This window comes from Perognathus longimembris, chromosome 15 (assembly GCF_023159225.1).
Source record: "Perognathus longimembris pacificus isolate PPM17 chromosome 15, ASM2315922v1, whole genome shotgun sequence".
NCBI lineage: Eukaryota > Metazoa > Chordata > Mammalia > Rodentia > Heteromyidae > Perognathus > Perognathus longimembris.
In genome coordinates, this window is record NC_063175.1 from 22,562,487 (window position 1) to 22,589,479 (window position 26,993).

Genomic DNA, 26,993 nt, shown 5'->3' on the forward strand with positions numbered 1-26,993 from the left:
TCTATGAGAAATGGAGCTAGTTCAGTCAGCAACTCATGGATTTATACAAGTGCCTGGCACCAGTGGCTCACACTTGTAATCCTAGCAATTTAGGAGGCTGAGACTTGGAAGATCATGGCCTGAGGCTAGCCTAGGCAGAAAAGCTCTCAAAACTTCTCTTCAACCTGTTTCTGGGTGCATTGGGATATGCCTGTTATCCTTAGATATGTGTGGAGAGCCTGCAGTTAGAAAATCAGAACATTTTCACAAGGCTCAGTCTCCACTAAGGGGAGCTGGACAGGGTGGTGCGGGCCTGTGATCCCTGCATTAATTTCTTCAGTTAAAACATTATCTTAATTTTTTGTCATAAGCATTAATTTGATGGACTATTTGCCTTCATTGGTGAGCCATTAGCTCATAGGATATTTTGCACACAAGGAAGAAAAAAATGGAAACCAACACTATTATGAAAATTATAATTTCATTGCTCCAAATGACAAAAGAGCTGTCAGACAAGTAGAAGGAAAAGAAAAGAAAAAAATATAGAAAAGCTTAGAATTTGAAAGCAAAAGGACTGAAATGTTACTATTCTCCTAACAAGTCCATACAAAATATCTGAGGTCCAGTTGCACAAATACCATCTATGATATTTGGAATGTTGAAGCAAGAGGAAGATCACCTGTTCAAGGCAAACAGGGGCAACTTAGCAAAACCTGGCCTCAAAATGAAAAAAACAAAAAAAAACAAAAAAACATTGTGGTTCATGCCTGCAATTCTACACACTCAAGAGACTGGGATCTGAAGATGGGAGCAAACTTAAGCAGAAAACTCCATGAGACTCTCATCATCAACTAACCACCAAAATGCTGTAAGCAGAGCTGTGGCTCAAATGGTACAGTGCCAACCTTGAATAAAAAAAAGCAAGTGGGAGGAAGGGGACACTCGCCAAGCCAGTCAGATCAATGAGGATCAATGGGGTGATTGATGCCACAGCCATATTCCCCTCCTATCCAATTGTAAGTGGTTGAGGCCCTGAATTCAAGTCCCAATCTTGGCACATAGACACACAAGGCTCAAGAATAGAATGTGTGTGTAGCACGTGTGAAACCTTGTGTTCAAAAAATTAAAATTTAAAATCTAACCTTTTGAAGGCCTCATCTATAATCACTAATCCTTCCTGTCAGTTTCATAACAGTGAGTGGCCTGGTACCAGTCTTAGGGTAACACTGAGATGGAAAACTGGGAGATAGAACAGGGCAGGAAGAGTAGTGGAGTTTCTCCACATAAAAAACTCACAGGCATTGCTAACGTTGAATGGGCAGAAGGATGGGACGACTTCCGGAATGGAGGACTTCCGGTATGCACGAGAGCTTCCCGACAACTTCCGGGAGTTAGCACGTGGTGGCGCATGCACAGTCCACTAGCTTGAGTTGCTTTGAGGTTGGGCGGGCATCTTCATAGTCCAGTGTGATGGCCTCTCGCTACGACAGGGCAATCACTGTCTTCTCTCCAGATGGACACCTCTTCCAAGTGGAATACGCTCAGGAAGCGGTGAAGAAAGGCTCCACTGCGGTGAGACACGCCCGCCCCCCCCCTTCCCCCATGGTCCATCCCCCACCGCCTTGGCCGGCCTCCTCTCCAGCCTCAGCCCACCGCTCAGGAATCAAGGCGCCAAGACTGGAGAAGATCCTCCCCAATCCCCCCCTTCCCTTGTGAAAACTATCCATTCTTTTTATTGAGGGAAATTTTGCTTCTGAGATTTGGATAAAATTTAGTACACTTCACTGGTATAGTTGCACAAAACAAAGTTAAAGAGCAGAATGGAGGAAACCTTGATTCTAGAAGATATATGAATCTTGTGTCCGAAAATAAAGAAGACATTCCCAGCAGACCTTACATCAATACTCATGTCCTACTTCCTCAAAAATTCACAGAACTATACATATAAAAGTCATGCTTCTATGTTGGAAGCCATTGTTTAATAACAATTATGAATGATGAGAAATAAAAATTAGGGGCTGGGGATATAGCCTAGTGGCAAGAGTGCCTGCCTCGGATACACGAGGCCCTAGGTTCGATTCCCCAGCACCACATATACAGAAAACGGCCAGAAGCGGCGCTGTGGCTCAAGTGGCAGAGTGCTAGCCTTGAGCGGGAAGAAGCCAGGGACAGTGCTCAGGCCCTGAGTCCAAGGCCCAGGACTGGCCAAAAAAAAAAGAAATAAAAATTATCCAAACCTGCTCCACAAATATGGACTAAATTAATATAGTATTAAGTCTTTTTACATAAGGAAATAGCTAAATAGACTAATTCAAATATATGTGCTAAAAGTAGTTTACTAATCATTCCCACCTCAGTATTTGGAAGTCTTTTAGAAGCTCAGAACTCTTTCACTGCTTCCCTTTTATTCTTAAATAATTCTGGAAGTTTCTTGAGAGATTGTTCTTTATACTTATGTATCCATATTACTGAAAAATGTAGGCACTCATGGTAACTATGATAGTACACTTTTAATGTTGCTGCCAAATTCCAAGTACTTTGAATAATTTTAATGATTTACAAAAATTTTAAAGGACCCTCATGGCTTAAAGATCTTTTACCCATAAACTTCCAAGACCTAGCATAAAAACTCAGAAGGATCTGATTTAAAATCACAACAACCCCCCCCAAAAAACCCCTCCAATTTCATGAATGTGTTTGTTTTACATTTTGGAAATTTAGACAGTAGCTATGAAAATACCAAGAGCATTTCTATATCTACAAGTGTCTTTACATATCAACTTCATAATGGAAGGAAATAATTCACTCTAATTATAAGCTGATTAAATGATTAACTTTTATAAACTTAGCAAAAATAAAGTGCCTAAAAGTTAACTACAAACAAAAACTATTTTTAAAGTATTTTTTTCTATTTAATTAGGCCCACTAGTTTAGCTCTTATTTTATAAGTAATTTTTTTAGAAATGTAAATTTAGGAAAAGTCTGATGTAGCCTAAACCAAAAGGGTACCATTTTGATAAAAACAAAAAAGTTATATAATCCCCCAAATGGCATGTAGCATATGGTTAGAAAATAATGTCTAAGTTTTAGAGCCTAAAATAAAGGGAGTAATGGGAGAAGACTTGAGTGTAATAAGAAACCACATTGGCTCATTTAAAATGTTTTAAGAATGTTATAGAACTGATTGATAGTTCCTTTGTAATGAGCTGTAAAAGGGTAAGGATATAAAAATACCTATAGTGGGCATTTATAAAGATACATTGGAAGAATGAGACTTTCAAGATTCTGAAATTACAATTTGCATTGTCTTACAAGTTATTCATTGTGTTTCCTTGAGGGTGCTATGACCTTTTAAGTATGGTAAAGTTTATGCTGCACTTGTTTGTTAAAATAGGTTATAAAATACTATATCTATACACAGCAGTTAATATGATGAGTTAGAATTAAACCAGTTTTAACCAGTATGTATATATGATATTATTTACTTTTATTTTTACTGTAATATAAAAAAAATCTATGTGGGCCATGATTATGTGTACCTAGATTCTACTTCTTTGACTTTTCTGGCAGTGCAAAGTGGTGCCTGTTGGCTGTTTTCTTTTTGCTTTAGGTTCTGTCTCTCTATAAATGCAAAATGTATTTGAATAACATTTGGGGAAAGTAATACCTTGCATGTTAGGAGAAAACATGAATCTCCATATTCTCATGAAAAAGATAAGATTTATTATCATTCCTCACTCTGTGCTTTTCCTGACCTCAAACTTAATGGCACCATATTTCCTACTTTATCAAATCTTCATTCCCATATCTTCTTGTCCAAATCTTCCAGAATCCTCATCCACTTTAACTGTCCATGGAGGGGACAAACTTATCCTTTCATGTTGGTTTGCTGATTGGTGGTGTGTTTCTGTGGTGTTGGGAATTGAACCCAGGGTCTGGTTCGTGCTAGGGCTACACTCTGCCACTAAATCATACCCCAGCCCTTGCTTATTTTTTAAGAACACATTTTTTTTTTCTCTGTCACAATGTCTGAACCACTTGTCATCACGGATCCTTTTTCTGACTCTACCAAGCACAAGCATGGGGCTATGAGTTCAGTCCCCTGAATTCAATCCCCAATGACACCAGCTTAAAAAAAAAAAGGGAGGGGAGCACATGGAGGATGTTAAGTGTATCTTAGACAAAGGATGAAGGAAGACAAGTATAAAAGATAACTATATTCTATGAATTACAAGCTATTTGGGATGCTGAAATAAAAATAGGAGTAAAGCTAAAAACGGTCATCAATATGTTACTAGTTTGTTTTATCTTATTCCAACTCATCCCCCCTCCCAGCTTTCTGGTGAAATATTTTGTTGGGGGTGAAGAGGGACTGGACATCTCAACAATGGTTTTGAACATGTTAGGGAAAGAGTCTATTAGTGAAGTACATCCCCAGCTTTGGGATATTTTTAGTTAAAATCTTTATTGATGTAAATAGAACATCACATACAGTTGTAACCAATAATTCATAGTAATCCCTATATATTTCCCATTTTCTACCAGTGGTAACATTTTACAAAACTATAATTCAGTATCACAACCAGGATATTGACATCAATACGCCACATATTTTATTCAGATTTCCTCAATTTGACCTGTACTAATTTATATATTAAATTCTATAAAATTTTATTAACTGTACAATTTGTGTGAACAGTGTGAACAGTTACAGCTCTTTGGTTTTCCCTCATGTTGCCCTATTCACCACACATTCCAATTCATGTCTCCAATCCCTGGCATCACCCATCTGGCCCTCCAGAACAGAAATGTTAAATGAATGGCATCATGCAGTATGGAACAATTTAGAATTTTCTTTATCCCTTTAGATCTGTCCATGTTTTTTCACACATCAATGTTTCATTGCCTTGTAATCGTGATATGGTAATATTTAAGCACATGTATGTTGTTTCCATTCTAGAGCTATTATGAATAGAATTGTTATGAGCATAATTCTGCAGGTGTTTTTTTTAGTAAAAGGTGGGTATAAATTTTTCTTGAAACTGCCAGATGGTTTCCCAGAGTAGAAAACAATATATGTTTATCTAAATTAGGGAAGGGAAGGAGAACAACAAAATGGTGAGACAAAGGACCAAAGGGCAAACCAATGCAACAGCAATACTCACAAGACAATATGTTGGAAATTAACTTTATAACTTAGGGGGACCGGGGGGAGGGAAAGTGTGTGCAAAACAAGGGAGGGTGTAACATCATTGGACAAGAAATGTACCCACTACCTTACATATGTAACTGTAACCCCTCTGAATATCACCTTGACAATACAATTTTTTGAAAAAGAAAACAGTCTCCATTTTGAAGGGATGAATGATCCAGTTTCTCTGCCTCCTCCACATTTAGCAGTTTTACTACTTTTCAGTAAATGTGTAAGGAAATCTCAGTATAGTTTTAATTGAACTGGACATTATTGGCTAATGATGGATGGATATATTTGTATGTGTTTAATTGGCATTTGTATATCTTCTGTAATGAAGTATATCTTAATTTCCTTTGCCTATTATCTTTATTTATGTATTTATTTATTTATGCCAGTTCTAGGGCTTGACATCTGGGCTTGGATGCTGTCCCTGTGCTTCTTTTTGCTTAAGGCTAATATTCTACCATTGAGCCACAGTTCCACTTCCAGATCAGTTTATAATAGTTTATTGGAAATAACAGTTCATGGACTTTCCTGCTTTGAACTGAGATTCTCAGATTTCAGCCTTCTGAGTAGCTAGGATTATAGGAGTGAGACATGGGTGCCCAGCTCTAATGATTTATTATTTACTTATTTATTTTTACTGTTGAGATTTGACCATTCTTTATAGATTCTAGATAACTAGCCCTTTTTCAGATACATGGCTTGTAAGCATTGCAGCTTTTCTTTTCTTTGCCTTTCATAGGGCTTGAACTCAGGGCCTGGGCCTTGTCCGTGAATTTCCTTTTTTTTTTTTTTTTTTTTTGGCCAGTCCTGGGGCTTGGACTCAGGGCCTGAGCACTGTCCCTGGCTTCTTTTTGCTCAAGGTGCTTAACACTCTGCCACTTGAGCCACAGCGCCACCTCTGGCCGTTTTCTGTATATGTGGTGCTGGGGAATTGAACCCAGAACCTCATGCATACGAGGCAAGTACTCTTGCCACTAGGCCATATCCCCAGCCCCCTGAGTGTCTTTTGCTCAAGGCTAACGCTTCACTACTTGAGCCACAGTGCCACTTTTGGCTTTTGATGTTTATGTGGTACTGAGGAAACAAACCCAGGGCTTCATGCATGCAAGGCAAGCACTCTACCACTAAGCCACATTCCCAGCCTACAGCTTACTTTTTAAAAAAATTTATTTGTTTATTAATTGAACACAAATTTTTTGACAAGGTGTTGTGCAAAAAGGGTACAGTTACATAGTAGGGCAGTGTGTACATTTCTTGTGATATCCTACATCCTGTTTTTCTATCTCTTCTCTAGGTCAGGTAGACATATATACAATATACAATGTATCAAGAACATATACAGTAGCCGCGTGGCCACGCCCAAGAAAGTTCGCCTAGGGCTTTAAATGTAATGTCGATATTAGACCATATGTCGACAGTAGCCTTATATGAACGTACATACCTAGCTTTTGAGCTATTGTATTCCCCTGAGAGGTCAATTTTTGACCTTTATATGTTGAGTAATTGTTTGGTTTTAGTTACATACTGTTGGGTCGCTGCCCCAATCCTGTGGGAAATACTATTTTACAAGCAGTTTTTGGTCTCACAGACTTGGTCTCTACTGTCTCTCCGTCTCCCTTTCTTAACAGTCATATATCAGGGAGATCATGCCCCTTTGTTTTCTGTGTTCGAGGCTTGTCTCACTCAACATTATTTGTTCGAGTTCTGACCATTTCCCTGCGAATAACAATATTTCACCATTCCTAATCGCTATGTAGTATTCCATTATGTATAAGTACCATATTTTTTTGGATCCATTCGTCTGTGGAGGCGCATCTGGGTTGTTTCCATATTTTGGCTGTTGTGAATTGTGCCGCGATAAACATGGAAGTACAAATGTCTTTTTGATATCTTGGGGTTTGCTGTTTAGGATAGATGCCTAGGAGTGGTATGGCTGGGTCATAGGGTAGGTCTATATTGATACAGCTTACATTTTAATAATCCTCCCATAGACTTTACAGGGCAGAAGACTATAATTTTGATGAGGATTTTTTAGCTATATTGTGTCTGTGTTTTATTATTGTACAACATATTTTCCTGTTTTTAATCGCCTTTCGCTTCCTAAAGAGACTAAGTTAATTCTCCTATAGAGTTTCTCACTTTCTAGATTTGCCTGATGGGCTTCCTTGCCTTTATAGGATTAACATTTAGAGAATTATAACAAGCCAATAAATATAAACTTGTTGGTCACAAGAAAACAGAAAAGTTTGCTGAAAGGAAAATAGAGAAGGACTTCTTTGAGGTTAAGGGGTAACTGAAATTAATAAAAGAGGAGTTGTAGGGAGAAGATTGTCTCACGTGAAGTCTTGGCAGACAATAACAAAATTGTGTTAGATTAAGCCTTACAATCAGGTGGTGTAGCCGGTGCTTGGTGAATAAGGAAGAGTATGAGGAACTATGAAGAAGCGTTCACAGCTAAGTGCATTGGCAGGTGTGAAAGGATACTAACAAGACTATAATCTACTGCCCTGGTTGTTTTGTGGCGAGTACATGGAGGTGCATTGGAGTCTGGCGAGTACATGGAGGTGCATTGGAGTCTGCAGGTATCCAAGAGAGGTAGGAAATGAGAGTAGAAACAAGGTAACCTAATTAACCACTGCAGTAGTATATAGGCCAGGGGGGAAAATGGTGGTTTGTTATACTTACCCTTCTTGGTGATACAAGCAGATCATTTTTGCAGATCAGATGGAAACATGATTGGAAATGCATGATGAGATGGGAGAAAGTTCAGTAAAGAATGAATCTTGAATGTCTTTCAAAGACCCAGAAGTTAAAGCTTGGTCCCCAATGTGGTACAGTTGGGAGGCTGTGGAACTTTAAGAGATAAGGCATTGTGGATTGGAGGTGATTGGAGGTGTGCACTTGAAAGAGATTGCGGGACCCCATTCTTCCTTCTCCTCTTTGCTCTCCATGTTTATCAAATGAGCAGTCTGTTCTACATGTAGTTCTCACCATTGCTATTTGGCACCCTAATCAGAGGTCGTCTGCATTTTCCTGATCTTGTACTGGAGTGGAACCTCCAAAACCATGAGTCAAAGTGAACCTTTTCCCTTCATGAGTAAGTTGTCTTCCTATTTTGTTAATTGTAATGAAAGGCTCATTAACATAGATGGCAACCAGGCATCTAGCTTAAAGACTGGAATCCGTGGGGACCTAATTTCTGTCATGACTTGTAGTTTTAATTGTGCAGATAGTAATTTAAATATATAGGAATGCATAAAACATTAATTCATAAATACTCTAAGACCTAACACATGTTTTTGAGCTGTAGTCGTTTTTTTTCTATGATTATCTCATGTTTGTTAATAAGTCTTGAGTGTTTTGTTGTTGTTATTGCTGTGGACTTTAAAAATATTTTCTTGCATCAGTATGGGAAGTTTTAAAATTTTTTCTATTTTGCCCTTTTCAGAGAAGTTATAAAATTTATTATTTTTAATTTGGGGTTACTGCTTTATGTTATTTTTCTTCTTTTTACGCATCTCTATTTATACATTTTACTCTATTGGATTGCGTAGATTAGCTTTTACTAGAAATTACTTTTTTTTTTTTTTTTTTTTTTTTTGCCAGTCCTGGGCCTTGGACTCAGGGCCTGAGCACTGTCCCTGGCTTCTTTTTGCTCAAGGCTAGCACTCTGCCACTTGAGTCACAGCGCCACTTCTGGCCGTTTTCTGTATATGTGGTGCTGGGGAGTCGAACCCAGGGCTTCATGTATACGAGGCAAGCGCTCTTGCCACTAGGCTATATTCCCAGCCCTAGAAATTACTTTTAATTATTTGCTTAAAAGCAACTCCTTACTCTTTTTTCTCTTTCTTTTTTTCTTTCTTTTTCTTGGTCAGTCATGGGGCTTGAACTCAGGGCCTGGGCACTCTCCCTAGCTCTTTTGCTCAAGGCTAGTGCTCTATCATTTGAGCCACAGCTCTACTGCATCTTTGGATGGTTAACTAGTTGTAAGATTCTCAGGAACTTTTATGCCCAGGCTGGCTTTGAATTGCAAGCCTCAGAACTCAGCCTCCTGAGTAGCTAGGATTATAGGCATGATCTACCAGCTCCCAACTTGAAAATCTTTTATGCAGTAAATTTATGTTAATAATTTAAAAACCATTTAGAATTATTATTCTCCATAACCATTCATTTCTGCTTATTCCTTATTTTTCTGTTTAAGTTAAATTTCGTTTTATACTTAATATTTGATTGAACACTTTACCTGTTTTCAATTGCTGTAAGTGCATGAGGCTAGGTACTTTAATAAAGAAAAGAAACTTTATACTGGATATTCAAGGGCATCAGTTTGGCTCTTGTCAAAGGAGTATAGGTGATGGTATCCTGATAGCAGGACCATGTGTAAGAGAGAGAGCTCACATGGCCGGACAAGAAGCCAGAGAAAGGGGAGGAGACAGACTTGTTTTTCTGATAAAACTCTCTGAAGCTAGTGGCTCACACCAATAATCCCGCCTACTCAGAAGACTGAGAACTGAGGATCAAGGTTTGAAGCCAGCTTGGGCAGGAAAGTCTCCAAAAAGCCAGAACTGGAGCAGTGGCTCAAGTGGTACAGTGTTAGCCTTAAGCACAAAAGCTCAAGGACAGTGTCTAGGCCCTGAGTTCAAGCCCCACGACCCCCAAAAAAAGACAATCAAATCTCTCAGGAGAATTATCTCAAGGTTCTCATAACAGCCGTGTTCCTTCTGAGGGCAACCCTCAGTCACTTGTGGTCCTGTCACTAAGTTTACCCCTTAAAGGCCTCACACTGTTAGACTGAATACTAAGTCTCCAGCATATAAAGCTCTCATCTTTTTCTTGGCAGCTTTTGGCCTCTCTGTTCATTCTAGTTTCTGCAACTAAATGTCATAGACTAAATTGTTTATAAAGTAACAGAAATTTATTTTTTACAGAATTTCAGTCCTAAACATTTAAGATCAAAGCCAACTTGGTCTTAGTTTCTTCTTTTATATAGTAGTACTAGAGATTGAACATAGTGTTACACAGATAGGCATATGTTGTACCAACCATCTATACTTCAATCCCCTTACATTATTTTTTTTATCACTGCCATTACCAGTCACTCTATTAGCACTTTGTATGGATGACCAACATCTTCTTTCACTTTGGTAAAAATTGTACTATGTTTAGATAGTGCCTTTGAGATATTTTATGAAACCAGAACACTTTTCTTTTCTTTGTTGGTTGAGTTTTCTTCGCATTTTCTACCTTTTTGGTCTTTGTTTTGAGTTTGGGGAATGGGCTTCCAGAAAGCCTGAACTTACACCATTATTAACCCAGAAGCCTATATATTTTTATTTTTATGAAAGGTTTAACAACACACCCTTTACTTTAAGTCGCATGCTAGAATAACTTTGTTAGTTTTACATTTAAAATTCATTATTTTCTGTTTGACTTGACAGGTTGGAATTCGAGGCACCAATATAGTTGTCCTTGGAGTAGAAAAAAAATCTGTTGCCAAGCTTCAAGATGAAAGAACTGTGAGGAAAATTTGTGCTCTTGATGACCATGTTTGCATGGCTTTTGCAGGTACTTATGGACCTACATTAACAATGCACAGTATTTTACTGTGGTATGGAACACATGGCTCCTGATATTAATTAAAATTTTTGACATGTTTGTACAACATATGTAGTTATATACCCAGCTCTTACTAACAACAGACAATACATCCGATTTTTAAAAGGAAATTATAACTCTGTTGTTAGCTGGAATAAATACCTGATAATGAACTTTGATAACATTCTCAGAGCCATGATTTTTCCTTGTTTTTAAATCCCCCAGAGTAGCTCAGTCTTAAACAGTAAGCCTCATCTCAATTTGTATATCACATGTATACCACTCCATGACATGAGAAATGAAAAATGTGTTCCTTCTCCGGTGCTAGCCTGTGATGTAAAAGTCATTTTTTCACCAAGCCTCTGCAGTGAGTTTAGAGCTTGGGAGAAGTGTCGGCTTGTCCTGAACCTATGTCTACTGTTCTGTCACCAAGGCTACCTAGCTTATCTAGTGGGGGAGGTTCAGCCTCCCCTCCTGTACAGAAAACTGGATCACGAGCAACAGACTTTCTAGCTTCTCACTGGCTTTCTGTTTCTCCACACTCTTCAGCTGTCCTGTTTCCTGCTCCCCTCCCACCATGGGTCTCAATATTTGTCTTCTCTTCCTGTGCTCTGATTATAGCCTCTCCTTTTTACCTTGACTCTTCTCATTCACAGAATCAAATAGAGAGAGCTTCTACTCCTCCAGCTTGCCTCACTTCTCTAAAAAGACATACAGACTATGTTACTCATGCAGTTTGGCAAAATATTTTGTCACTAGAATCAGTTATAATACTATTCCTCTAACTATATTAGTCTCTATCCTTATCCACTTGTGGATCATATTCACATTGTAAAGAGAAAATTTTGAAATATCCTATCTGATCATATTTCGAATTGCATGCACTTTTAATCCACAGGGTAGATTAAATCAATCTCGCCATTTCCTTCTCTGAATTAACCTCTTAAAGAGAAGAAAATTGGTTCTTCTTTATTTGACTGTTTTGGTTAAAATTCACACCTTACCTATGAGTGTTAAGGTAATTAAAAACAGTGATATATTCAGACAGCTTCACTGTTGACTAATATTAACTCCAAAGATTAAAGATTATTTCAGGTATATAGAAATACAAGTTCAAATGATGTCCTCAATCTCAGCTTTCTGAGTAGCTAGCATGTAAGTATGACCCACCAAGCCTAGCTATTACTCTTCTGATAGAATACATGCTATTTCTTTTTTTAATGTTAAGAATATGGAAACAAGAGACCTCCCTCTTGTTCTTTTCTTTTCTCTCTTTCTTCTTTTTAGTTTTGGTGATTCTGTCTTTTTTACCTAGGTATTCAAGTGTACATCGTTGGAAGGGTTGAGTGGAGGGTACAGAATGCGAGGGATCAGGGGTGAAAAAGTGCAGCAGTACAGCTCACTGGACACTGATGGAGCAAACTATACAATTCATGGTGGAGACAGGAGGGAGGGACCAGGAGAGACCAAGAGAACAGAAAACACTGTATGAAAGGAAATAAACTCATTACCTGATTCATGTAATTGTATTCCCTCTATAATAACAATAAAGTAAATTTTTTTTTTTTTTTTGGCCAGTCCTGGGCCGTGAACTCAGGGCCTGAGCACTGTCCCTGGCTTCTTTTTGCTCAAGGCTAGCACTCTGCCACTTGAGCCATAGCGCCACTTCTGGCCATTTTCTGTATATGTGGTACTGAGGAATCGAACCCAGGGCCTCATGTACACGAGGCAAGCACTCTTGCCACTAGGCCATATTCCCAGCCCAATAAAGTAAATTTTAAAAAAGATTAATTCAGAAGATGATTGAATGTTGTAAAAGCAAGGTCAAATGGTTTTTCTTCTTAAAAATTCTTACTTTTTAAACCTTAGTCTTGATGGAATAACCTAAGAAATAACCACCATCATTGCATTAAACACACTTTGAATTCAATAGATACCTGTTTGAAACTAAAGTAACATTTCCTTCTTTCCTTCCTCCCTCCCCCTTTTTTTTTTTGCCAGTCTTGCGCCTTGGACTCAGGGCCTGAGCACTGTCCCTGGCTTCTTTTTGCTCAAGGCTAGCACTCTGCCACTTGAGCCACAGCGCCATCTCTGGCCTTTTCTATATATGTGGTACTGGGCAATCAAACCCAGGGCTTCATGTAAAAGAGGCAAGCACTCTTGCCACTAGGCCATATTCCCAGCCCCCTTCCTTCCTTTTTTTCTTTCCTTCTTTCTTTCTGTAGAGCTGAGGATTGAACTCAGGGCCTTGCACTTAAGAGGCAAGTGCTGTCCCAGTGACCTAAATCCCCAACCCAAAGAACATTTTCATGTAAAAAAAAAATCTAGCTCACTATTAGCATTTTGACTATCATTCTCAATAACTAGTTGCTTAAAAAACTATACAAGAATGTCTAAATCTCCAAAAGGAAATCAACATGTAACTGGTAGTTTTTTCTATCATAATCCCTTCATAAATGACATTGAAGAAAAAAAATGGATGTGCTAAGAAAGGTTTGATGCAGTTAAAATCTTTTGACACCAGAAAATATGATAATACAAAAAAGATACATTTCGTCAATTTTTAATTATTTTTACAGGACTGACTGCTGATGCAAGAGTAGTAATAAACAGAGCACGAGTGGAGTGCCAGAGCCATAAGCTTACAGTTGAAGACCCAGTCACTGTAGAATATATAACTCGCTTCATAGCAACTTTAAAGCAGGTAAGCTTACATTCCCATAAATGTCTCCGTTTGTTTTCTTTTCTGTCTTGTAGGTCCTGTCATAGAAATACTATAAGAATGAACTCAAATAAACCTATTAAATGACTATTCTCACAATTATTTCAAACACTCAGGTAAAATGGATTAGTTTTATCACAGAAAATCTTAATCAGTTTCAATTCTATGAATTAAATGAAATTTTACAAAAGCAGTAAGTATAATCTTTTAAGGAGAGTTCTGCATTTTTACAGATGAAGTAATAACTATTCTTTAAATCTTACATAAAAACCAAAACATACCTGATCTGGCTTAGGTATAATTCCTTCTAAATCTGTGCATAGATAAATGTTGATGTTTAAGTACAATTATGATATGTTAAGTAAAATTATGATGCATTATTTCCACTTGTTTTATGTATATTTTGTATATTATAAACATCATCCTTGTAGGTATTTTCTTATTAACTGTATTACAATTGACTGAGCCAATTTTATTGTTGAACTAGCTGTACCTGAGACATCATCAACTTTGAATTTCTCCTTTTTCTTTATTTCACAAATAAATGTTACATCATTACTGTAGTAGTTGTTTTAATTTGTGTTTTAAGATTAGTAAAGATGAATTTTTTTCACATGTCTGTTTGCCATTTGAATTTTTTTCTGTGATACTTGTGCTCTCACACTTTCTGGACAAGTGTTCTTACCATGTCTCTAGCTCTTTTTTGAATTGATTATCTTGAAATAGGTTCTCACTTTTTCCACAGGCATGGACTGTGATATTCCTGTTTTACATTTCCCACAGTAAGTGGGATGACAAGCTCATTCATACCACCATATCCTCCTTCTTCCAACTGAAAAACCTGTCTTGCAAACTTCTTTGCCCAGGCTGTCTTGGAACTTCAAAATTCTCCTAATTTCAGCCTTTCCTATAGCTGGAATGACAGTCCCATGTCATCATAACCAGCTCCTCATTTAGAAAGGGCTCTCATACGCTTTTTTCCCAGGTGAGCCTTGAACTGTGACTCACCTTCCAAGTACCTGGGATTACAGATATTAGTCATCGCACCTGGTTAGTGTAAACTCTCTTAGAAGTGGCAATTCAGTCATTGAGACTGTGCCTTTCCCAAGGCTAGTGACTCACACCTGTAATTCTAGCTACTCAGGAGGCTGAGATCTGAGACTACTGTTTCAAAGCCAACCTAGACAGGAAAGTCCATGAGATTCTTAGCTCCATTAAAAAAAAAAAAAGTGGAGCTATGACTGGAGTGGTAGAATGCTAGGCTTGAGGGAAGAAACAAAAACATGCTTTTTTAATCAAGAGAGGAAGGAGGAAGAATACAGTTGTAACATTTACTGCACGTCCTAATAAATAAGAGAATTGAAAGGAGGAGGAGTTGGGTTGGGAGGGATGATGGGGGAGAATGATGAAATAAGTGACATTGATCAAGATGCATTGTACTTATAAACTGATTCATTGAGTACTAACTCCAGGCAGGAAAGTCCAAGAGATTCTTATCTTCAGTTAACCACCAGAAAACCAGAAGTGGTGTTTCTTTAAGAGCTATAATTTTGGAATTTGATTCTGGCTTTTGTAATTCTTACTGTCTTTAGGAAAGCTGGCTTTTTCAATTTTTCTTATACATAATATGAATATTATGGACAATACCTATTTTGGGTTGCATAATGCATAATTGAATATATTTCTAGCAGATTTTCTGGCAAACCTATTATAATTTGTCTATTATCTATGTAGAAATATTTTACAAATTCTCTTGTATATTCTGAAGTTTTAAATGATGGACTTATGACAAAATTTCCCCCTTTAGTATTTTTTAATGTTGTTTAAGCTGTGAAAGAAACTCATATTTTCATATGACCTTCCTATTTTATTTGCTTTGATTTTGCAGGTTGCTACAAAGGTATCCACCGAAAAGCATACAAGAATTTCTTCTAGAATTACTAAGGCTGAGCACAGAACATTATTGAAACATAGTTATAAGTCTGTCATAGTGAGATTGCCCATGGAGAGACTTGGGAGATCTGGGACAGAAAATAGATATCTCATGTGTGCCTTTTGTACCTCATTTTACCCCTATGCATATATTAATTTTTCATTGGAAAAAGATTAATAAGTAAATAGGGAAGGTATTTCCTTAAGATATCCTTGCAAGGCATCATACCTAGGTATGAAATGGAAATATTGGGAAGTACAGAGAAATTAAGATTAATACCATTTTTTGTTCAATACCAATTCTGAGGACTGAATTTCAGGGACTGGGCACTGCCCCTTAGTTGTTTTTGCTCAGGGCTAGCACTCTGTCTCATGAGCTACAGCTCGACTTCCAGCTTTTTGCTAGTTAATTGGAAATAAGACTCTGATGGACTTTCTAGCTGTGGCTGGCTTCAAACCTTGATCCTTAGTTCTCAGTCTCCTTGAGTAGCTAGGATTATAGGTGGGAGCCACCAACATTCAGCATAGCCCTTATTTTTAATAAGGCTATTTATATTTGTATCTCAATTGTCTGCATTCAAATTTTGAAATGGCCTGTAACAATACAAATAATATAGCAAAATTGAAAAGCAAGGTCCAATATTTAGATAAGGCCTAGAGAAAAACTACTGTAATGTTAATTGAAGTCACAGAGTTGTATACAGCATTAACATACAACCACAAACTGTTACCTATATAAAGTGGCCTACATATTTAGTCCTCAGCTTTCTGCCAGGTGCCTCTGTATGACTTTAGGAGCACTATTCTCAGTGGGAATTCTATTCTTTGAAGCGAGCACAAGTCCAAAAAGTCCCCTGTCACTAATACAATAAGAAATGTAATTGGTTTCCAGCACTGCATTGTCTTTGAGAAGAAAGAATAATTATTCTTCAGGAGAAACAAAAGGTCCTTTTACATGTGACTGAAAGAAATGTTTCATTCGGCTTTTTAAGTAGAGATAACCTAGCATAGAGTGAACAAAACATTTCATAATAATAGTATCAAGTAAGAATACTTGATAATAATAGTAACAATTAGTGTCCCTCAAGGTAGAACAAGGATGTGCTTCCAGAGCACAGCTTATTGAAATAAGCTTTACTGAGAGCCAAGATGATATGGCATAAACCCCCAATCTTCTACTCTATTAAAGAGACTTCAGTGTAGTAGCTATGCTGCCAAAATGTACACAAAGCAACAAAACACATCTTAAGGCCATGTGGAAGCAAACTTGTGATTTTATTTTCCTAACTATGTACATTAATTTCTTTTAAGTTTTGTTATGAGTTGAAATTAGTTCAGAGGGCTGGGAATGTGGCTTAGCAGTAGAATACTTGCCTAGCATGCATGAAGCCCTGGGTTCAATTCCTCAGCACCACATAAACAGAAAAGGCCAGAAGTGGACCTGTGGCTCAAGTGGTAGAGTGCTAGCCTTGAGCAAAAAGAAGCCAGGGACAGTGCTCAGTTCCCGAGTTCAAGCCTCAGAATACGCAAAAAAAAAAAAAAAAAAAGAATTCAGAAAGAATTCTAAAATTGTATATTATACAATAAGACACTGGGTGCTGGTGGCTCATGTCTGTAATCCTAGCTACTCAGCAGGCTTTGATCTGAGGATTGCAGTTCAAAACCAGTCCTGACAGCAAAGTCTGTGAAACTCTTATGTCCAGTTAACCACCAGAAAACTGGAAGGTGTGCTGTGGCTCAAGTGGTACAGTGCTAGCCTTGAGTTGAAGAGCTCAGGGACAGCACCCAGGCCCAGAGTTCAAGCCTCATGGCAGAGAGAGAGGAGAGAAGAGAGAGAGGAGAGAGAATAAGAATCAAACTCTGCAGGCAGAGACAGGTGGGTTGTCTAGGTGAAGTTAGTAGGGAGGCACTATCTGAGAAAGAAACTTTAAAAACAAAAAGATTAAAGGCACAGTTTTAGGAGTAGAGCACTTGTCTAGTAAAATCATGGTTTTGAATTTAATCCCTGGTACAGCAAAAAAAAAAAAAAAAGGGAAAAAAGTATATAGATAATTTCTGTCAGCAATGCTTTATTTGTTATACAAGTTTTATTGGATAAGTAATAGTGTTATCCTAGAAATAAATTTTATTTTTCAGAAATATACCCAGAGCAATGGAAGAAGACCTTTTGGTATTTCTGCCTTGATTGTAGGTTTTGATGATGATGGCATCCCAAGATTGTATCAGACAGATCCCTCTGGTACCTACCATGCTTGGAAAGTAAGTAATGAATTTGTTATTTTTTCAGAACTTGAATAAATAAATGCATTATAAATATTGTTTCCAGGGAATATTCCAAAATGATGTACACAAATTTAATCGGTATAATCACTTAGCCAAAAAATGATTATGAATAATGAAAAACCTATTAATCAAATTCTTTTCCTTCCTTTTAAAAAGATATGACAAATGTGTTTATAAGTGCCCAAGTAAGAGAAATACTATATAGTTCCTCATCAGTTTATTTTTCCATGTTAATATGTTAGAATTGTGTTTTAAGATGCTTGCTTTATGTAAAATAGTATTTGCTTCTAATTAAGAATTTGTCCAGGCATCAAAGTCACATGCCTCCTGGATACTAGGAGGCTGAGATCTGAGGATCAAGATTCAAGGCCAGCCTGGGAAGGAAAGTCCATGAGACTTTGTATTTATTTATTTATTTTGTCCTGGTCCTGGAGTTTGAACTTAGTGCCTATACACTGTCAATGAGCTTCTTTTGCTCAAGGCTGGCACTCTACCACTTAAGCCAGAGCTGTACTTTGGGCCTTTTTTTTCTGAGGGTAGAGTTCATTGAAGATAAGAGTTTCACAGAGGGACTGGGAATATGGCCTAGTGGCAAGAGAGCTTGCCTTGAATACATGAAGCCCTTGGTTCGATTCCTCAGCATCACATATATTGAAAACGGCCAGAAGTGGCGCTGTGGCTCAAGTGGCAGAGTGCTAGCCTTGAGCAAAAGGAAGCCAGGGACAGTGCTCAAGCCCTGAGTTCAAGGCCCAGGACTGGAAAAAAAAAAGAGTTTCACAGACTTTCCTGCCTGGGCTGGCTTGAAACAGTGATCCTCAGATCTCTTCCTGCTGACTAGCCAAGTCTACAGTTGTAAGCCACCTTCACCCAGCTTTCTATCTCCAGTTAGCCATACATCACAGACAGACAGACAGACTCTCTCTCTCACACACACACACACACACACACACACACACACACACACACACGAAGTGGAGCTGTGGTTCAAGTATTAGAGCACCAGCCTTGAGTGAAAAAACTAAGGGACAAAGCTCAGACCCTAAGTGCAAGCCCTAGTGACCACACACACACACACACACACACACACACACACACACACACAAATTGATGACCATTTAAACCCACCCTGAAATATTTAATATACCCTCTATTCTAGTAGAGTCAGAGCCCCAAAACTCTGTTACATATTTAGCTGTTAGCATATTGCCATGATCTCCATAAGATTCTTGGATCCTAGAGAAGTTCATTTTCCAGATGAGCTGTTATTTTTGTGTTAGTATCCACTTACTAATGTTATTTAAAGATACACTCAAATCCAATACAAAAGTCTAGGGACAAGAGAAACTAGTAGCAGTTTCCAGAAGTGAGTTTTCATATGTTCTTTTAGGAAAGAATAAAACTGTTACAGGATTTCCTATAGGGGATTTTGACTTCATTAAAAATTTTAAGTACACAGGCTTTATACAGTTATATTTTATGAAATTTAAATCTGAAATATAAACATATGAAAGCACATACAGGGCCATATGTATAATACATAATCAAAATGACTAAAGTATGGTATATGAAGGGATGGGTTTACATAGCATAATAACTTTGAACAATTAACAGGTCAATGAATTCCAGGACGCTGAAACATGTCTTGTCTGAGGGGGTGAAATTAAGAGGGCAGACAAATAGAGAAAGGAATGGTGACAAATATAGTCATACCCAATGTACATATGTGAAACTGGAACTAGGAAACTTGAGACTGGTAGGGTTGGGATACATGGGTTGGGGGAAGAATGATAGAATGGATGACACTGTTCAAGATGCATTGTACACTTAAAAGGAAATGCTGAATTGAAACCCCTTTGTACAACTATTTGGAGCTAATTTAAATCAGTGCCCAATTTATTTTACTATGACTAAAATTCAGATAAAGTAATAGGAAAATATTGCCATTGTTATGTAAAGAATTTTGGTTTAAACTGACTATTGTAATATATTGTTTTATAGTAGTATCGGTTTTATAACTGATTTAGGTTTTAGGCTTGAGGACTTTTTTCTTTTTGGTATTGGTCCTGTAGCTTAAACTCAAGAGCCTGGACACTGTCCCTGAGCCTCTGTACTCAGGCTGGCTCTCTACCACTTAAGCCACAACTTCTCTTTCAACTCTTTTGGTAGTTCAGTGGAAATGAGAGTCTCACAGACTTTCCTGCCAAGGCTGGTTTCAAACCTGGATCCTCAAATCTCAACTTCCTGAGTATCTATGATTACAGGCTAGAGTACCTGGCTCTGATACAGTTTTATAACAGTTAAACAGACCATTAAAACAGTAGATTATAATCTTGCAACAAATGTCAGTTGTACATTTTATATCTACCTAGGTCATCTAATTAGTAATCAAAAAGTATAGATTTATCTGATGCAAATATATTTCCTGCCAATAAGAAATCTTCTACACGTACAAGATTTCTTGTACCTCCCAAATCAATAACTTAATGAAAGCAAGCTTGAAATATTTTGAAGCCTGCCATCTTCTGTCTGCATTTGTTATTACACTATCACTCTTCATTTCAGTATCATAACACGACATAATACAATTTCCTAGTTAACATAATTTTTCAGATTGTAATCTGATATCTTTTTATAGACATCCAGAGAACTATCTTTTATGTTGTCACAGTCACTTAAGAATCTTGTAGATATTTAAACTGTTGGAAATGTGGTTGATCATGACTTCCATCTGCTCCATGGCTGTGCAATGGTAACTTTAAGCCACATGTGGAGTGGTGAGAGTGTGAACAGCCTGTGTGTATACACACACAGGTATACCATCCATACTGTGGTCATTTTGTTTTTTTATTTTTTTTGGCCAGTCCTGGGGCTTGGTCTCAGGGTCTGAGCATTGTCCCTGGCTTCTTTTTGCTCAAGGCTAGCATTCTGCCACTTGAGCCACAGCGCCACTTCTGGCCATTTTCTGTATATGTGGTGCTGGGGAATCAAACCCAGGGCTTCATGTGTACGAGGTGAGCACTCTTGCCACTAGGCCATATCCCCATCTCCTGTGGTCATTTTGTATGCCTTACATATTGTATGCTCCTATGATGTTTTAGATGAAGGAAGTACAGTAGAACTTAAATAATCTGTAAAAAAAATATAAAAATCTTTCAATTTACATACTTATAACAGATTTGAGGCTGAAATGATTTTTATGTTCGGTTCACATTCTTAGTTAATGGCAATTACTGGGAGATATCAAGAATAAAAGCTTAATTTTTTCTATTACATCATGCTACCTTCAGTAGGAAAAGTGATAGAATAGAAAATAGATAAAATAGAATGAAATCTGATTTGATTTTACTTCTGATTTCTTTTTTTAGTATTAACATATTAACTATGAGACTCAGTTCTTCATGGTTTGTTTCTTTCTGTGTTTCATTTATTTTGTTTCTTACCCTGACTTACTGTACCAGATGTTCTGATTCAGTATTCTGGTTCAGTGGACACTGGGGATATAGTTATAGCACCAGTGTGACAACATATTGCAGTGTAGAGGTGCAGTTTAACAAGATACCAGAAGAGAAAATGTGTAATTGTTAGTAGAAATTTGAAGTGTGACCACATGATATGTTATAGAAATGAAAACAGAAATCGCTGATAGCAACAATTTAGTTTGTTAGGGTTTGTTACTTAACACATGACAAAAAGAAATGTACTCATTACCTGGTTTATGTAACCCCCTCTATACATCACTTTTACAATAACACTTTTTTAAAAAATCGTCCTTAACATGAAAAAACTTTTAGGGATCAAATTTAAGGCCTTACACATGCTTGAACTACACAACTCTTACTTCTGAAAATCTGCACCATTGATAGTAATGCTCTCCATTCATTTTTCACCATACATAGGAGTGCTAACAGAGATCCCCAGAAAATCCTTAGAGTTCTAGTACCTCTTTCCTGATCCCATTGTCTCATAGCTACTTTATTTCCACTGATAATCAGAACAAATCACACTATCCTTATCTTTATTGATTCAGTGGCATGCGGAGTCCAGACTAGATAAGTAGCCATTCTAATTAAGTCAAATTATCATGCCCTCTAATAGAAATATGCCCTGCCCCCATACACAAACTTGGGAACTAGAACCTTCTCTAAATTGTCTGAACCAAACGGGGTCAGGATGCAGAAATCTTACAAGTAGATCTTTGGAGTACTAATAAGACTCATGTATTCTTTGATCTCCACATCTGTGATCTCAGAAGAAATTAATCACTGGTGCTACAGCCAATATCAGGTAAAACCTGATTTTAATCAGAAGCATTGGACCAAGGAAATGTTTAAAGGACCCAGCATTGTCTGTGAAAGTTAGGAGAACCCAGAGAGCAGAATCTTAGATCCTGCATGAAGAAAGGATTTGAAAAAGGAATAATAATGTGATGAGTTACATAAGAAGAGAACAATGAAATGACTGGAGTAGATAGAACTCAAGTCAGTGGTGACCTTGTCAAGAGCAGGTTGGGTAGAATGATATAATGAAAGTCTGACTGGAAAGAATTTAAGGGAGAAAAGACGGAGAATCTTTCATTCATCAAGTAAAAGCTATCAAGAAAGAAGGTATTTACATGATCCTACATATTATTAGCCACAGAAAGGAAAACAAACCTTTTTGGTGGAAGAGCTTTGGTGGATACTACTATTGCTTTCCAACTTAGTATCACCTATAATGGGTAAACTGACATTTGTAACTCCTGATGGGATGCTTTGGGAAGAAAGAGCATCCCTTTATAGTCTTCATGCTATGGGAAGACAGCACCTTAATAAATCTTCAGCAAGCTTCAGAATTACAGATACTAACCATAGGTTTAAATGCTGCAGTGTATAAAACTTGAGACATTTTGTAGGATGCCTGGCAAAGTGTTTGTAGCCCTTTATCTAGTTTCAGGATGCATATTTATTCCTGGTTAAGTACTCTGGTTAAATATTGAAAAGTTATATGCTGTAGTTCAGTATTTTGTCTTTGTAATTTACAGAAATAATTGCAAAAAATAAACTTGTTTCCTTTTGCAAAAAAAATACAGAAATAATTAAAGTTAGGGGATGATAAAGTATGCATAAACAGTCCCAGCCATAGATGTATTCTGATGTTCCAGTAGCTAGAGGTATTATCAGAGAGGTGATTTAACAGTCCGCTGTCTCAGGATTGGTCAGATGGGGCCTTGTTTTAAGAGTCCACCTGTAGATGGGCCTGTCTCATGTCCATTCTGTTCTGGCTCCCAAGAAGACTGCAAAATGACTGCAAGAGATAATGGTTTGTCAATAAAAGACCCCAAATGGCAAAAACAATCCTTAGCAGGAAGAACAGTGCTGGAGGAATATCAATACCAAACTTCAAACTGTATTACAAAGTTATATTAATAAAAACAGCATGGTATTGGCACAAGAACAGGCCTGAGGACCAATGGCACAGAACTGAAGACACAGAAATGAACCCACAGACCTACGGCCACCTAATCTTTGATAAGGGAGCTAAAAAAAAAAAAAAAGGATGGAAGAAAAACAGCCTCTTCAACAAATGGTGCTGGCAAAATTGGTTAAACACCTGTAACAAACTAAAGCTAGTTCCTTGTATATCACCCTGCACCATAATCAATTCCAAATGGATCAAAGACCTCAAGGTAAAAGCAAATGCTCTGAAAACATTGCAGGAACGAATAAGAGAAACACTAGGGCTTCTTGGCACAGGTTGAAACTTTCTTAATAAACGCCCAGAAACACAACAAATTAAAGAAAGGTTGGACAAATGGGATTGCATGAAACTGCAGACCTTCTGCACAGCAAGGGCATAGATTGCAAGATAAACAGAAAGCCTACAGACTGGGAGAAGATCTTCACTGGCCATATAACAGACAAGGGCCTCATGTATAAAATATACTTAGAACTCAAAAAATTAAGTTCCCCCAAACAAATCCTCAAAGAAAGAACTGGCCCATTAATAATTGGGCTAAAGACCTAAAAAGAGACTTCTCTGAAGAGGAAATGAGAATGGTCAAGAGACACATGAAGAAGTGCTCAACATCACTGGCCATAAGAGAAATGCAAATCAAGACAACATTGAGATTCCACCTCAGCCCAGTAAGAATGGCCATTATCAAGAAAATTAATAATAACAGATGCTGGTGGGGATGTGGCCAAAAGGGAACCCTATTACACTGTGAGAGTGTAAACTTGTACAACCACTCTGGAAAGCAGTATGAAGGCTCCTCAAAAGGCTCAGCATAGAGCTTTGTATTTCTACTAAGGAATATTGGAGTAAACTCCAAAATCCTAAGATTACTTAGAAGTCATACGTTTGTTCATTTTGAAATGATACTAATAATTACTTTTTTTTCTTTTTCAAGGCAAATGCAATAGGTCGAAGTGCTAAAACTGTTAGAGAATTTCTAGAAAAGAATTATACAGAAGATGCCATAGCAAATGACAATGAAGCTATCAAGCTAGCAATAAGAGCTTTGCTAGAAGTAAGTGATTTAATAAAGCACTCAGAAAATCACATTTTTTTCTAATACATTTTACTAAACACAAAATGTGCTGATGTGTATGTGTCTGTGTTTTATGGTGCTAGGGATCAAATCCAGGGACTCATGCATGCTGGATATACATTCTATCACATAGCTACATCTCAAACCAGTTAAAATAGTTCTGGTATGTACTTTTTCTTCATTAGGTTGTCCAGTCTGGTGGAAAAAATATTGAACTGGCTATAATAAGAAGAAATCAACCATTGAAGGTAAGTCATTAACCAAGGAGGAAAAAAAATCAATAATATATTTTCACAAAAGTTGAAGTATTGTTGATACCTGTGAATCTTCATTATAAGCATGAGACATCCATTTGCACCCATGACTTCCACTTTGTTTTGGTAGGCTAATAGTCACTAATTTATATGTGGTTTTTGGAAGTAGGTACAGTCTCAATCTCTTTGTGAAGATTTGGTTAGAGAGTCCAAGATCTCTGTATAGGCCTACCAGTTTAGTTCCTATAAATAGGGACATCTACCAATTCAGTCCTCTGTGAGGTCTGAGTGGCATATTCCCTGTGGAATTGCTAGTTCCATCCAGAGAGCAGGTACTTTTCCTGTTTTTTATATCCCCAAATCAAGATCTTCTCACCAGTGTCAATAAGCTGCCATTTTTATACAATTATTGGCCTTCTAGGCTTCTACATGACGTTGCCTTTGTTTATGTCAAAGAACCTCTCCACTTTCTTATTATCTGCTGTTTTCTCCTCCCCAAACCCCATCACCCCATCCTCATCCTAGGGAATAAACTCAGAGCTTTGCACACATTAGACAATGCTCTACTATTCCCCGCCTGTGTCTGTTGGCTTTCATCTCTTTTCTCTACTTTTCACTTGAAAGTATTCTCCCAGTGAATGGACCAGGGAAATAGTATATTTCATTATAAGCTTTTCAGTGTCATCTGATATATATATATATATATGTGTGTGTGTGTGTGTGTGTGTGTGTATACGTATATATATACGTATATATATGTGCATACTGCACAAGGTGGAGGGCTGTTACCAGGATGGAGCTGGCTACCTCCTTAATTTCAACCTGTTCATGCACTGGTGGCTGGATATGAGGGCTCAGGCCTATCATCCCAGCAATCAGGAAGCCAAAGCTGGAGTCTGAAACCAGTCTGGCCTGTATTCAGGACCCTGTCTCAAATACAAAAAATACACATGCTTCAGATCTAATTTTAAATTCTAAGGCTTCTTGGGACTCTTGCCCAAGTAATGTCATACCACTTTATTCAGAGTTTTAACATAACGACCTAATTATTTGTCTATGTAATGTTTAAGAGCAAGCAAGATTTATATGTTATTCAACCTTATTTTCAGAGCACATAGATCTCCCATGTTTCATGTTAACTTCCCTTCATAATACAATGAGGTAACAGCTTTTATGTTTATTATTGACAAAGACAGGTTCTCTGAAACACAGTAGTGCAATACAAAGAATTCTGGACTTGTAACTGGAGACAGAGACCTAATTATTTATTCCTTTTCAGTTTTTAGTCATATAACTTTATGGTTCTCAGTTCCCTTTTATGTAAAATATGGTGATGGAGAGCTCGAGGACAATGCCCAGGCCCAGAGTTCAAGCCCCCTGACCAACAAAAACAAACAAAAAAACTACACTATTGGGCTGGGAATATGGCTTAATGGTAGATTGCTTGCCTCATATACATGATGCCCTGGGTTCAATTCCTCAGTACCATATATATAGAAAAATCCCAAAGTGACACTGTGGCTCAAGTGGTAGAGTGCTAGCCTTGAACAAAAAGAAGCCAGTACAGTGCTCAGGCCCTGAGTTCAAGTCCCAAGACTAACAAAAAATATTTTAAAAAATATATCATGATGGGCTAATTACTAAAATCTCTTTGAAAAATTGCCTTCTAACAAAGTTGGTTATTTCCTTATTAGTTACCAAGATATCTTTTTCATTAATAAGGAAACTAAATTCAGGCCTCCCTATATAAATTTCTCAACTCCATTTAAATATCTTATAGCAACTTTTGTATAAGCTTGGATCTATGTGTAAGACAAGCAATAGAAACTTTAAAAACATTTCACAATTTTAGAAGATAGAAACTTCTTGCTTTCAGCCTAGTGGAAGAGACATAAAACACAGTATAAATCATTTTTATGTATCTCTTTTGACAATTGTGTGAACAGATAGATAGACAGGTCAACCTTGTTAGAGAACCACATAATAGGGTGAGCCAAAGAGAGTTCAATAATGAGTCTTTACTTACAAATAGAAATAAATTTCCTATTGAAATATTTTCAGAGTTACAAGCATATATGATATATAATTCAACATACATTTTGGTTCAATTTCTTTCAAAATGCAATAATAGAAGAGATATCAGAAATCTAATCTTATCCATAATTATCACAAGTATATTGCTTTTGAGTTTTATGAAGCATTTTATTGTGTATTTGAAGTGATAAAATGCAAAATTATAGGCAGAAAATATTTACATGACAATGTAACTAAAATTTGCTTTTAAATTTTTCCTCTTTTCAGATGTTTAGTGCCAAAGAAATTGAATTACAAGTAACTGAAATAGAAAAGGAAAAGGAAGAAGCAGAGAAGAGAAAAACAAAGAAGAACATTTAAAATCTTCGGACGAGTACTAAAAGCTTCTAATGTTTTGTTCTACTTGCTTAGAATTACTTAGCAAAATTTTAGAGGAAATAATTTATAATAAGCATTATGTTTAGA

General features: G+C 37.2%; 1 protein-coding gene across 4 annotated transcripts; it reads left to right on the forward strand.

The window, feature by feature from the left end:
* Positions 1–1,449: 1,449 nt before the first annotated feature.
* Psma8 (proteasome 20S subunit alpha 8) lies at positions 1,450–26,993 on the forward strand. 4 transcript variants are annotated; one of them, XM_048363078.1, is made up of 7 exons: positions 1,450–1,551; positions 10,618–10,744; positions 13,336–13,478; positions 17,565–17,687; positions 24,100–24,219; positions 24,426–24,488; positions 26,796–26,993. In XM_048363078.1, exons 1-7 carry the CDS (start codon positions 1,450–1,452, stop codon positions 26,886–26,888), a joined length of 771 nt encoding a protein of 256 aa, XP_048219035.1. In that variant the 3' UTR covers positions 26,889–26,993. The 4 variants fall into 4 exon arrangements, with proteins under 4 accessions (XP_048219035.1, XP_048219036.1, XP_048219037.1 ...); XM_048363079.1 differs by having other exon boundaries at positions 13,354–13,478; XM_048363080.1 differs by having other exon boundaries at positions 10,618–10,630; positions 13,354–13,478.

What these genes read in the sequence shown, in the direction of transcription:
- Psma8 (XM_048363078.1), top strand. Translation starts at nt 1,450, where the DNA reads ATGGCCTCTCGCTACGACAGGGCAATCACTGTCTTCTCTCCAGATGGA. An exon ending in TGAAGAAAGGCTCCACTGCG is followed by an intron (nt 1,552 to 10,617) that starts GTGAGACACGCC and finishes TTGACTTGACAG; the next exon opens with GTTGGAATTCGAGGCACCAA. An exon ending in GAAGAAATCAACCATTGAAG is followed by an intron (nt 24,489 to 26,795) that starts GTAAGTCATTAA and finishes TCCTCTTTTCAG; the next exon opens with ATGTTTAGTGCCAAAGAAAT.